This window comes from Lutra lutra, chromosome 2 (genome assembly GCF_902655055.1).
Source record: "Lutra lutra chromosome 2, mLutLut1.2, whole genome shotgun sequence".
Lineage (NCBI taxonomy): Eukaryota > Metazoa > Chordata > Mammalia > Carnivora > Mustelidae > Lutra > Lutra lutra.
The window spans coordinates 197,418,837-197,432,423 of record NC_062279.1 but is presented as its reverse complement, the minus strand read 5'-3'; the positions used below and the strand labels follow the sequence as shown (position 1 = coordinate 197,432,423).

General features: G+C 38.3%; 1 protein-coding gene across 1 annotated transcript in view; it reads left to right on the top strand.

Moving 5' to 3' along the window:
- The first annotated feature begins 1,968 nt into the window (after positions 1–1,968).
- The window catches only part of UBA6 (ubiquitin like modifier activating enzyme 6), an 84,559-nt gene continuing 72,940 nt past the window's right edge, over positions 1,969–13,587 (top strand). The window contains 2 exon segments of the mRNA XM_047719434.1: positions 1,969–2,094; positions 4,479–4,541. Coding sequence (XP_047575390.1) covers positions 2,024–2,094; positions 4,479–4,541 — 134 coding nt within the window. The 5' untranslated portion in view covers positions 1,969–2,023.

Below are 13,587 nucleotides of genomic sequence, written 5' to 3'. Positions count from 1 at the left end.
CTAGAAATGGGGTGGGTAGGATGAGTGCAATAGATGAAGAGAATTAAGAGGTACAAATATCCAGTTATAAAATAAATGAGTTACAGAGATGAAAAGTACACCAAAACAAATATAGTCTGTAATATTGTATTAATATTATAAAAGAAAAAAAGGATAAACTAGAAGGAACACAAAACCTAATGCATGTAACAGTTTATGATTCCCTAGAAAGAACCTGAGCCAATCCTTAGGTCCTCTAGTCATTTTGGTCGTCTGATGTTCATTCTCTCGTAATTCTTCAGGAAGGTTTTCTCATCAAATATTGATACCATATCAAGTGTTGATAATAGTTTATATACTTTGTATATTAGAGTTGCTTTTGCTGGATAAAAATCTTTAGCCTACATTTTCCCCTTAAGTATCCTAAATATGCTGTTCCACTTTCTTTTGACAAAAAGTTTCACTGTCTAAAGTCTAGTGATATTCCAATTTTCTACATTTTGTGAATGTAATAATACCTTAAAATACGTTAAACTGGGGGTATCTGTTATACTTTTGAAATAATGCACACTATATTTCGCTAAATCTAAGATGACCTCAAATTTAAGAGTACCATTTTTTTTTGTATTGATGAAAAAGGAAAAAAGTACATTCCAATTACAGGGATATTAAACTGTAAAGAAATGTGGGTTGTGGATGAAATTCAAGCTATCCATTTTCTATTGTATGACAATGTGCCATATACACAGTACAAGCTTAGCACTACAGTAGAATGTTGAAAGATGGGACATAGACCAAGTTCCTTTTAATTATTATGTAGAAAAGGTACAGAATTAGATTAAGAAACCTGAATAATGCCAGAGACAAGCAGCATCAAGTTTCCAGGTATTTGGAAATGTTCAATTTTGAAATGAGAATGAAGAGAACAAAGGATAATGCAGTTTTACCTCGACCCTCTCTCCACACTAGAGAGGAAGAATATTCCAATTAAAAAATATCGTACATTACAGAAGCTGATATAAAGTCAAGGTACTTTCTAATCTTTTTAAATTCTACAGAAGTTTCTTCAAATGTAGTTGAGAATGTAAGACAAATCTTTTTTTTTTTTTTTTAAGATTTATTTATTTATTTGACAGACAGAGATCACAAGTAGGCAGAGAGGCAGGCACAGAGAGAGAGGAGGAAGCAGGCTCCCTGCTGAGCAGAGAGCCCGATATGGGGCTTGATCCCAGGACCCTGGGATCATGACCCGAGCCGAAGGCAGAGGCTTTAACCCACTGAGCCACCCAGGCGCCCCTGAAAGACAAATCTTAATGTTGAGTACTACTAATTCTTGTTGTTTTCTAAGAAAGGGAAAAGGGGAACCAACAGAAAAAAAATAGATGAGAAGTCCTTAGGTGTTCCAGTACTTATTCTGACAGTGACTTGTCTGTGACCTTGACCAAGTCACTCCGGAGGTCTGGAAGTTCTTTTCCCTCACCCATGAAGTGGAAGCAAACCGGACGACAATGTCATTCATAGCTCTAAAATCACGACTCCATTAAATCTGTGGCAGTGCCCGGCACGTAGTAGACGCCCACAATTGCACGTTTACGTATAACGTTTTAAAATGGAATCCCGGAAATCCCGAAAATCGGGAGCTACCTACTACAAACTTTCGATTTTATATTTACTAAATGAAGGGGCTTCCTCTTACTGCTACGCAACCCCATCACTTTGCCGGCCACTGGAACCTCTGTGCTTGCCCACGGAGCCAGAGGCACCGCGTAACTTCGGTACTTCGGCCCAGCCCCATCCGCGAGAACCTCGGTCGCAGCCGAGCCGCTTACGGAGCACACCTGCGGCGAGGCCTATCCCGCTCCCCCGCGGCCACACCCAAACCGGAAATCAGGACACCCCCGGGGTTGACGGGAAGGCTCAGGCCGGCGGCGTGCTTCCCCGGCCCCGCTCCCTCCGGTGATGTCATCACCCGCCCCTTGACCCCGCGGTCCCACCCCCTTCACTGCCTACCCGTATCCAGCGGCGGCGGCGTCTCTTGGAGGCGATGGAGGCATCCGAGCCGGTGGCCGCACCTCAGAGGGAAGAGGCGTCCTGCTCTTCCTGGGGGGCCGTCAGGTGAGAGGAGGAGTGTGAGCGCGAAGCAGCGAGGGGTGGCGGCCGGGAGCCGGCGCGGCTTCTGCGGCTCCCGCTGGGGCGTGTAGGGAGCGCGCGCGAGGCCGCGAGCCGGGCAGAGCCAGCCCTGGGAGGCGAGAGGAGCGCGCGTGGTGGGTGTGGCGCCGTGGGTTCGGACTTCGGCGGCTCCCCGCTCGGCTGAGGAGAAAGGCCGCTTGTCGGTCCTTTCGGCGCTTCTCAGTTCCGGCTCAGGTCTGCCATCTCTCAGTCACCGGACACGTTTGTGGGGGAGGGGACGCGAGGTGGGGCGGAGTGGAGCGAGCTCGGTGGCGAGTTCTGGCCCGGGTCGCTCGGTGTGAGCTTCCCAGCCTTGTTGCCAAACACCGTCCCTCCTTCCTTCGGGAAAATGAAAGCGAACCGCGCCGCTGTGCGGGATCCTGCGCCAGGATCCTCCTTTGAAAACTGTTACCAGAGGGAACGTGGTAATGATGAATCACAGGCGTTCAGGACACCCTGAGGCCTCTGTTGACTACGGTAAAAAATAAATAAGTAAATAAATCAGGAAAAAACCCACCAGTTACTCATTCTTATTTGCCTGTTGGTATTGAGGTTTCTCACATCTTTTGCATGCCTGCAAAATCAGGGGTGGAAATGTTCGTGTGCGTCCTTTTCAGTCGTCTTGTGATTAATACAGCGGTTAGTTCCGTACCGCCCGCCACCAGAACACAGTGTTCCAGAGATAGAAGCGCTGGTACCTGATTTTGAGCTAACGTGAACCTGTCCATTAACCTGTAGCTTTTCCGCGAGTTGGATGTTTTCAGTACCGTGATAGTGCCCAGGCCAACACTGCCACATTTACGTGGGGGGTATTATGTAATACAGACAGAACCTCCCCTTATTTAAAGGATTTTTGATTGCCATATAGACGTTATCCCGAAAATGACCTTTTGAAACGTTCCAGTAAGGCAGGATTTTGTGAAGAATAAGTGCCAGTCAGATCATTAAGTGGCGAGGCTGGTTAGAACGGAGCTGTTCTCCCCTTTACTTAGGAGCTTTGCCCACTAGACTGTTGTCGTCCATGCAAGGAAGACAGTGAAAGTATACCAGGGATAAGAAAACTGTGTAAGGAAATTTTGCTTATTTTCATGTTTCATTACTATGCCAACACAGGGCATGTTGTGTATGTGTCTGTTTTTATTAGACAGGTGATCTAAATACAGCTATCTCTTGGTTTGCTTTCATAATTGGAATCGAATATTTCAAAGAGTTATCCGTGTATCACTTAGCTGGAAGCTGATAACATTTTGATTAACTCTATTTACAGATCTTTTGGCTTATAAATCAATACCAGGCTTAGAAAATTGGATTTCAGAACCTAAGTTTTGTGCCTTCACATTATTTTTAGAATCCTATAATTGATAGTTAGAGCTTCCCAAAACCTGGAATGGATAACATTTTTGCCAAAATGATATTGATCTTAGCTGTAACTGTGTCTCGGGCCAAAGTGCCCCACCTCTGCCTGGGAACCATTTCAGTTTCCCAGTGTTTACCCCGTTTTCATTTTCATTTCATTTTTGTATGCCATGCTGTGAAAAATTTGAGCTATGGTCAATGATACATCACTTTAAGTACATCTTATCATGCTAGTATGCTGCTTTTTAAAAAATTTTTTTTAATTTCCTTAAATAATCTCTACACCCATCATAGGGCTCAGATTTATAACCCTGAGATCAAGAGTCTCATGCTCTACCAACCAAACCAGCTGGAGCAGCACCCCCCCTTTTTTTTTTAATTTTTAAAATTTATTCAACAGATACCTGTTGAGTGTTTCCATTATGCCTACTGTGAGAGGCAGTAGGCAGTAGAGCATGGTGATCAGGAGCTAGACTGCTTAGGTTTAGATTCTGGGTCTACCATTTACCTACTCTGGAACCTTGGGCAGGTTATTTAAATTAACTTCTGTGAGCCTGTTTTACTCCTCTGTTCAGTGGAGTTGGTAATAGTGCCTGTCTCATTAAATTGTAAGGGTTAACAGAGTTAGTACATCTAAAGCACTTAAAACAATGTATGTATGTTGGAGAAGGTGTATGGGGCGCTCCTAACAGAATTGCTAAAATAGAGATCCATCAGATATATGTAGAACAACATCTGCTAACACCTAAGAATAAAAGCACTGGCTGTAATTTTACAATACACAGCAAGTAGGCAGTCAGTGAATTTAATTTTGACCTATTTTTAAAATGGAAATAAAGGGACGGAAAACAAAATATATATCTGGTTTGTAAAATCCCCTCTAGTAACTGCCATGTGTAATTGAATATTAGATTATAGAATGTGAATATTGAATAATCATACTTGCCCTTATAAGTTGTGTTTTATTTTTTCAGTACAAATACAAATTTGCCCATCATATCAGCAGAATCTGTGGAGATTGATGATGCATTATACAGGTGAGAACCTTAGGGAAACTGAAACTTATTTTCCTCATTTATTGTTCTATAGTAATGGAATACTCTATTTGAAAATACCATTAGGCCTATGCAGAGTTTTGTAAATATATCCTAAGAGTTCCTCTGAGGTTATAATCAGGGTTTTCTCTGATTTTTTTTTTCCTGCAGTTTGAAAGCTTGAATAATATTTAAATCTCAGTTGCTTTAGGTTTAGGTGATATGACAAAGAATGATTTTGTTACCCATTATAAGATATTCCTCTTGTTTTGGGATAGGAGTACATATTTATGTTCTTGATAGTGCAAGAGTCTCATGAAAAACAGTCCAGCTTTGGTTATACAGTAACATCTAGAGAATATATTTATTTCAGTGTAATCTCATTGACAACATTGCATGTTTGTATGATATAGACAGCAAGGAAATATTATGTGGTTGAAGATGATTTGAATGGAATTTAGTGAGATTCTTATATACAATACCTTTTTATGAAATGAAAAAATTTTTCTTAGAATTAAAGAGAAATTAAAAATATATACATAATTAGTACTTCTTTTTTTTTTTTAAGTTATTGCTTTATTTGTTTAAGTAACCTCTGTACCCAGCATGGGGCTTGAACTCAGGACCCCAGAATCAAGAGTGGCATGTTCTTCCAGCTCAGCCAGCCAGGTGCCCCTATATTGCTATCACTTTTAAGACTTTTTTTTAATACTTCAGATTGTTTGTATGGAAGATAGTATAATCTCGGTTTTGATGTTTTTAGATTTCCTCTCTATATAATTATGGAAAATATATTTTATGTAGAAAGAATTGGAATAATGGGTTATTTATTTTTAATTCTTCTTTATGTTTAGTGTGGGATGCTGAATCAACCTAGTAGGTTGATTTCAATTACTGCTTTGTGTTGTACACTTGGAAAAAGAGAAAACTAAACTTAATTTTGCTTTCTGAAAATTATTTTACCATATGGTTTCCTGATTATACATATACTTTAGAAATCACCTTCAGGAGAAAGTCAGTTATCATATGGTTTCACTTACTTGTGGAACATAAGGAATGACATTGAGGACATTAGGAGAAGGAAAGAAAAAGTGAATTGGGGCAAATCGGAGGGCCAGACAAACCGTGAGAGACTCTGGACTCTGAGAAACAATCTGAGGGTTTTAGAGGGGAGGAGGTGGGAGAATGGGTGAGCCTGGTGGTGGGTGTTAAGGAGGGCATGTATTGAGTGAGCACTGGGTGTTATACATAAACAATGAATCTTGGAACACTGCATAAAAAACTAATGATGTATTTTATGGTGACTAACATAAAACAATAAAAAAAAAATTTTTTAATGACCTTAAGTTTGGACTCTGAATGTATAATTATGTTGTTCTTTTTTTTTTCTTTTTAAGATTTTATATATTTATTTGACATAGACACAGCAAGAGAGGGGAATATAACCAGGGGGCGTGGGAGAGGGAGAAGCAGGCTTCCTACCCAGCAGGGAACCTGCTGTGGGGTTCAATCCCAGGACTCTGGGATCAGGACCTGAGCCAAAGGCAGACCCTTAACTGAGCCACCCAGGTGCCCTTGTAATAATGATGTTCTTTTTTTTTTTTTTTTTTTTTTAAGATTTTATTTATTTATCTGACAGACAGAGATCACAAGTAGTCAGAGAGGCAGGCAGAGAGAGAGGAGGAAGCAGGCTCCCCGCTGAGCAGAGAGCCCAATGCGGGGCTCGATCCCAGGACCCTGAGATCATGACCTGAGCCGAAGGCAGAGGCTTTAACCCACTGAGCCACCCAGGCGCCCCAATAATGATGTTCTTATTCTTAACGTCCTTTCGATCATATCCTTGGGATAACAAATGGCAGCTTCTTGGAAAAGCATTGGCTAATTTTATTCATTGTTCAGTTACAATCCTTATGACACTTTTTTTATATCCCTCCAACCCTGTAATGGCTGATTAATGATCATAATTTTCAATAAACCAGAGATTAAATTTTCCATTTGCAGTGTTGTATAAGTAGGGCTGCAGTTTGCTTGAGTGAAAAATACAGAATATAGTAGTTTATATATGATCAAGTATTGCTGGATCATAAAGTAGTTCTACTTTCAATTTTTTGAAGAACTTCCGTACTGTTTCCATAGTAGCTAGACCATTTTGCATTTTTTTAAGATTTTATTTACTTAGTTGACACAGAGAGATCACAAGTAGGCAGAGAGGGGGGAAGCAGGCTCCCCACTGAGCAGGGAGCCCCATGCAGGGCTTGATCCCAGAACCCTGAGATCATGACCTGAGCCGAAGGCAGAGGCTTAACCCACTGAGCCACCCAGGCGCCCCCCATTTTGCATTCTTACCAACAGTGCACAAGGATTCCAATTTCTCCACATTCTTACCTTTTTATTTTCTGACATTTTGTTTTTTATAATGGCCATCCAAACAAGTGTGAGGTGATATCTCATTGTGGTTTTGCATTTCCTTGACAATTAGTAACATAGAGCACCTTTTCATACCTGTTGGCCATTTGTGTCTTTGGAGAAATATCTGTTCTAGTCCTTGCTCATTTTTTAATTATATTCCTTGGAGGGGGGTTGCTACTGAGTTGTAGTTCTGTATATAATTCAAATATTAACCTATCAGATACATGGTTTGTAAATATTCTCTCCCATTCTGTAGTTTGTCTTTTCACTTTGTCGATAGTCTCTTTTGCTGTGCAGAATCTTTTTAGTTTGAAGTCATCCCACTTGTCTACTTTTGCTTTTATTGCCTCTGCTTTTGATATCATATCCAGGAAATTCTTGCCAAGACCACTGTTAAGAAACTTTTCTCCTATGTTTTCTTCATTAAGTTTTATAGTTTGGCATCTTAAATTTAAGTCCTTAATCCATTTTGAATTGATTTTGTATATGGTGTAAGGTTAAGGTCCAATTTCATCTTTCACATGTAAAATTCCAGTTTTGCCAATACCATGTATTAGCCCCAACTTTCCTTTTCCTCTGACTTCACTGGCCTTACCAGATTGCTTTCTTACCAAACACAATTTATACTTTAACACCTTATTGTCTTTTCTTTAAAAGCACTGAACACCATTGGATCCCTTTTCCTTCTTCCCTCTTCCCATTCCCAAGCTTAATTAAATGCTGCCAAATCTACTCTGAACCTAAACTAGAAACCTTGGTATCATCTTAGGTTATTCCCTATTTGTCATCCTCCAAATTCAGTTTTGTAAAAATCCTTTTAGTTCTTTCTAAACAACTCTTAATTCTGGCTCTTTGATTCTCTCTCCCTGTATTCAGCATCTCTCAGTTGAACTATTACTATAGCCTCTTATATGATCTCTTTAGAGCTACTGAATCTTTAAACCACCTTCCATACTTTATTCAAAGTGATATTTTTCAAATTTACCTCAAAGCTCCTGGTTTCTCTATTTAAAATACTTAGATGGTTCCCTATCATTTACATTAGTGAAGCCAAACTGTATAATATGCATTTAAGTCTCCTTTTCTATACAACGTAACAGTGGCTGAGAGGATAATTTTTGGCATTAAATCTGAATTTGAATTATCCTTAACTGCTGATGCTTTTGGATTGTTTCCAGGTTTGCATTATTACAAATAATGTTGCTGTGAGAATTTATATACGTTTTAAGGTCTACATATGTTTTCATTTACTCTTTAATAAATACCTAGAAGTAAATGTCTGGGATGTATGGTAAGTGTATTTTTAACTTTTTAAGAAACGCCAAGCTGTTTTCCAAAGCAGGTGTACCATTTACCTTTGTACCAGTAGTGTATGAAAGTTTGAGTTACCTCACATGTTTATTCACCACCTGAAATAGTCAAGTCTTTTTTAATTTTATGCATTCTAGTACATGTATCGTAGTATTATATTGTGGTTTTAATTTGTATTTCCATAATGACTAATGATCATGGACATCTTTTCATGAGACTATTTGCTACCTATGTTTAGGGAAATATCTATAAATCTTTTGTTTCTCTTTTATTAGCTTGTTTTAATGAGTTCTTTATATACTATATATATCATGTCCTTTGTTATAGATATAATTGCACATGTTTTCTCCTAGTTTGTGGCTTGTCTTTTACTTTTCATAACAGTGTTTTGGCAGAGCAGAATTTTTAATTCTGATCAGACACAATTGATGTTTTTTGTCCTATTTTTTAAATTTTTGCAAGACTTAAAGATTTTCTCTGATGTTCTGTTCTTAAAGCTTCATAATACTAACTCTTAAACTTGTGTATGATTCATTTTAAGTTAATTTTTATATAATGTGAGGTGAATATCAGAGTGTTTTTTTTTTTTTTTTCCATATAACACTAATGTTTTAGCACCCCAGTTGAAGATTATCCATTCTCTTTGAATTCCCTAGGTATCTGTCTTTGGCAGAATTTAATAGAGTATGTATCTGTTGACTTTTTTCTGGAATCTTCTTTTTCAGTGATCTGTATGTTTTACTTTACAACATCATACTGCCTCGCTTACTATAACCCTGTCATAAATCTGGGACTCTAGGAGTGTAATTCCTCCAACTTTGATCTTCTTTTGCAGAGTTGGTTTCAGTCTTCTATGTCCTTTGAATTTCCACATACATTTTAGAATCAGCTTGTCAATTCTTTAAAAAAAAAATCCTACTGGAATTTTGTTTGAGTTTGTGTTGAATCTCTAGTTCATTTTTGGGAATACTGACATTTTGACAATATTGAATTTCAAGATCCATTAATAAACATGCTATGTCTGTCAATTTCTTTCTTTAGTCTCTTCTTGTAGTGTTATATAATTACCAGTGTGGAGATCTACAGCTTTTATCAGATTTGTCCCTCAGTAATTTGCATTTTTCTACTATTGTAAATGATCATTTTTAAATTTCAATTACCATGTATTCATTATTCTTAAATTCAAGCTCAGTTGATTTTTGAATAATATTCTTATCCAGCAAGCTTGCTAAACTTACTAGTTCTGGTAAATTTTTTTGTAAACACCATAGGATTTTTTTTTTTTTTCAAATATTTTATTTATTTATTTCACAGAGAGAGATCACAAGTAGGCAGAGAGGCAGGCAGAGAGAGAGAGATAGAGGAGGAAGCAGGTTCTCCGCTGAGCAGAGAGCCCGACGCAGTACTCGATCCCAGGACCCTGAGATCACCACCTGAGCCGAAGGCAGAGGCTTAACCCACTGAGCCACCCAGGTGCCTGCCATAGGATTTTTTAACAGTCATGTTTGAAAAATAAAGAAGTTTTACTAACTCCTTTCCATTCTAGATGCGATTTGTTTCCTTGTCTTAATCACACTGATTGGAACATCCAGTACAATGTTAAGCAGCAGTGGTAAAGGTGAACAGCCTCACTTCGGTCCTGGTGTACATTAGAAAACATTCATTCTTCCATGGTGGAGTGTGTTGTTAGCTGTAGGTTTTTCATAGATGCCCTTTATTAGGCTGAGGAAATTTCCTTCTATTACTAGTGTGCTTAGAGTTTTATTTTGGGTTTGTGGTTTGTTTGTTTTTTAAGTCAGAAATGGATATCGAGTTTGTCAAACACTTTTTCTTCATTTATTTGAGGTGATCATATGGATTTCTTTTAGTCTTTTAATGTAGTAAATTATAATGATGACTTTTAGATTATTATATGGCCCTTGCATTCTAATTCTAGGATAAAACCCATTTTGTCATGATGTACTTTTACAATATGTATAACAATTCTGTTAAGTTTTGCGTCTGGTTACAAAAGACTGATGAATCATTGAACTCTACCTCTGAAACTAATAGTACTCTATATGTTAATTAGTTGAACTTTAAAAAATGGGAAAAAAATAATTTTTGAATCTGTGTATGTGAGGGATATTGTTGTGAAGTATTTTTTAGTTCAGTGATTTTGTGTTTTGATATTAGGGTGATGCTAATCTCATAGGATGAGCTGAGTATTTCTTCAAAGTTCTAGAAAGTGTATAGAATTGGTTTTATTTCTTCCTTAAATTTTTGGTAGAAATAACAATGAAGTTTTTTTGTGGGAAGGTTTTTAACTACAAATTAAACACCTAGTAGACATGGTAACATTCAGGTAATATATAATTGACCCTTAGCATAGGTTTTTTTGTTTTGTTTTGTTTTTTAAGATTGATTTTTTTTTTTTTTTTTTTTTGACAGAGAGAGAGATCACAAGTAGACGGAGAGGCAGGCAGAGAGAGAGAGGGAAGCAGGCTTCTCGCTGAGCAGAGAGCCCGATGCGGGACTCGATCCCAGGACCCTGAGATCACGACCTGAGCCGAAGGCAGCGGCTTAACCCACTGAGCCACCCAGGCGCCCCCCTTAGCATAGGTTTTAAACTGCTCAGGTCCATGTGGATTTTTTTCAATAGATATATTGGAAATTTTTTTATAGATTTGCAACAATTTGAAAAAATTCAAACCACACAGCCTAGAAATACTTAAAAATTAACAAAAAGGTATGTCATGAATATATAAAATATATGTAGAGACTAGTCTGTTTCATCATTTAATACCATAAAATACACACTAATCTATTATTTAACAAATTTATCAAAACTTATGCACAGGGGCGCCTGGGTGGCTCAGTGGGTTAAGGCCTCTGCCTTTGGCTCAAGTCCTAATCCCAGGGGCCTGGGATTGAACCCCAAATCCTGGCTCTGCTCAGCGGGGAGCCTGCTTTCCCCTCTCTCTCTCTGTCTTCCTCTCTGCCTACTTGTGATCTCTGTCAAATAAATAAATAAAATCTAAAAAAAAAAAAAAAAAAAAACTGACGCACACAAACACAATATTCACAGTGCCATCTATAGTCAGGAGAAAAGTAAGCCAACCTAAAAATGCAGTATTAAATCATAACTGCATAACTAATAGAACACTGTATGTTAACTAATAGGAATTAAAAACTTAAAAATCTTAACTATATAAAATTAACTGTAGTGCATATACTAGTGTAATAATTTTGTAGCCACCTTCTTTTGCTATTGTGGTAAGCTAAAGTGTTGGCGAGTATTCCCTTAGAACACCATGTGATGCTCATCATCTTCGTGTGAGTGCTTTCTCTCTTTCGTAAATTGTGTATCTCAGTAAAAAGGGATATCACACAATTTTTCATTGTGTTTAGTGGAAAACTGCAGACCTTGAATAACACTATGAGTCCCATACAGGGTATCACTAATGATGCTGGAAGCTTCTCTTTCTCTACTTCTTCCTAGAAGTAGAAAAAATTCATGACGGTACAGAAAAAGTTGAGTTACCTGATAGGTACCGTAGATTGAGGTCTGTAGCTGTGGTTGCCTGCCATTTCAAGATAAATAAATGCAGCAGAACGACTGTTGAAAAAGGAAGAAGAGGGAGGGGGAGAAAGAGAGGAAGGGAAGGGAAGCTGAAGCTTATGCTCCATCAACAGGCACAAAAACCTTGCAGTTTTTGCAAAATTCCTTTATATCTTGCATTGAAAATGCAGCTTTTTATGTAGGTATGAGAGTTGCTCTAAGAAAAACATGCTGATACACTCTAATACGATTTGAGAAAAAGCAAAGTCTTATAAGACAACTGAAAGCAAAAAGAAGGTGAAGGAGCTAAAGCTGGAGGATTTAATGCCAGCAAAGGATGGTTTGAAAATTTAGAAAGAGACTTGGCTTAAAAACGTCAACAGGAGGCAGCAGTTGAGTTCCAGATGCCTTTCAGAAAATCATTATGGAGAAAGAATATCTACCTGAGCAGATTTTTAATGCAGATGAAAGTATCCTATTCTGGAAAAAAATAATGCCACAAAGAACATTTATTAGTAAGGAAGAGAAGCAAGAGGATTTAAGGCAGGAAGGGATGGGCTAACTCAACTATTTTATGCAAATGCAGTTGGGTTTTGATTAGCACTGCCCTTACCTATAAAGCTGCCAACCCCACCCCCCTACCTCCCCACCCTTGTCCTTGAGCCTTAAAGATAAAAAATAAACACCAGCCACTAGTCTTTTGGTTGTACAACAAGAATGCCTGGACAGTTCAACTCTGTATTCTGAATTGATTCCATCAGAGTTTTGTCTCTGAAGTTAGGAAGTACCTTGCCAGTGAGGGACTGTCTTTTAAAATTCTTTTGATACTGGACAATGCTATTGGCCACCCAGAACCCTATGAGTTCAATACAAAAGGTACCAAAGTGGTCTACTTTTCCCCAAATATAACATCTATAATTCAGCCTCTAGATTGGGGGTCATACGGACCTTTAAAGCTCATTACACAATGTACTCTATTGAAAGGATTATTAATGCCATGGGGTAAAAACCCAATAGAACATCTTGGGAAGGATTACACCATTGAAGATACTGTTGTTATAGAAAATGCCAGGAAAGCATTCAGGCTCAGAACAGTAAATTCCTACTGGAGAAAACTTTGTAGATGTTGTGCATGACTTCACAGGATTTACGATAGAGTGAATCAAGGAAATTAGTCAAGAAATTGCAGATATGGTTTAAAAAGGTGGGGGCAGGTGACGGGTTTTAAGATACAGATTTTGGAGAAATTCAAGAGTTAATAGACACCATACCAGAGGAATTAACTGAAAATGACTTGATGGAAATTAGTGCTTCCAAAACAGTGCCAAGCGATGTGGAAGAAGATGTAGAAGAAACACTGCCAGAAAACAAATTGACATTTGACAATCTGGCGGAAGAGTTCTGATTATTCAAGACTGCTTTTGACTTCTTTTATGACACAGACCCTCCTGGGATACCAGTACTGAAACTAAAGCAAATTGTAGGAGAAGGATTGGTACCATATAAAAACACATGTAGAGAAATGAAAAAGCAAAAAACAGACAAATCATGATGTATTTCCATAAAGCTACACTGAATGTGCTTGCATCTCCTGCCTACCCTTCCCCCTCTACTTTTTCCACCTTTGCTACCCTGAGGCAGCAAGACTACCCCTCTTCTTCCTCCTCCTCCCATTCAGTGTGAAGACAATGAGAATGAAGACCCTTATGATCTGTTTCCACTTAATGAGTAGTACATGATCAAACTGCTGCACAGTTAATAAGCTGATAGTTGTACAGTTAATAAGCT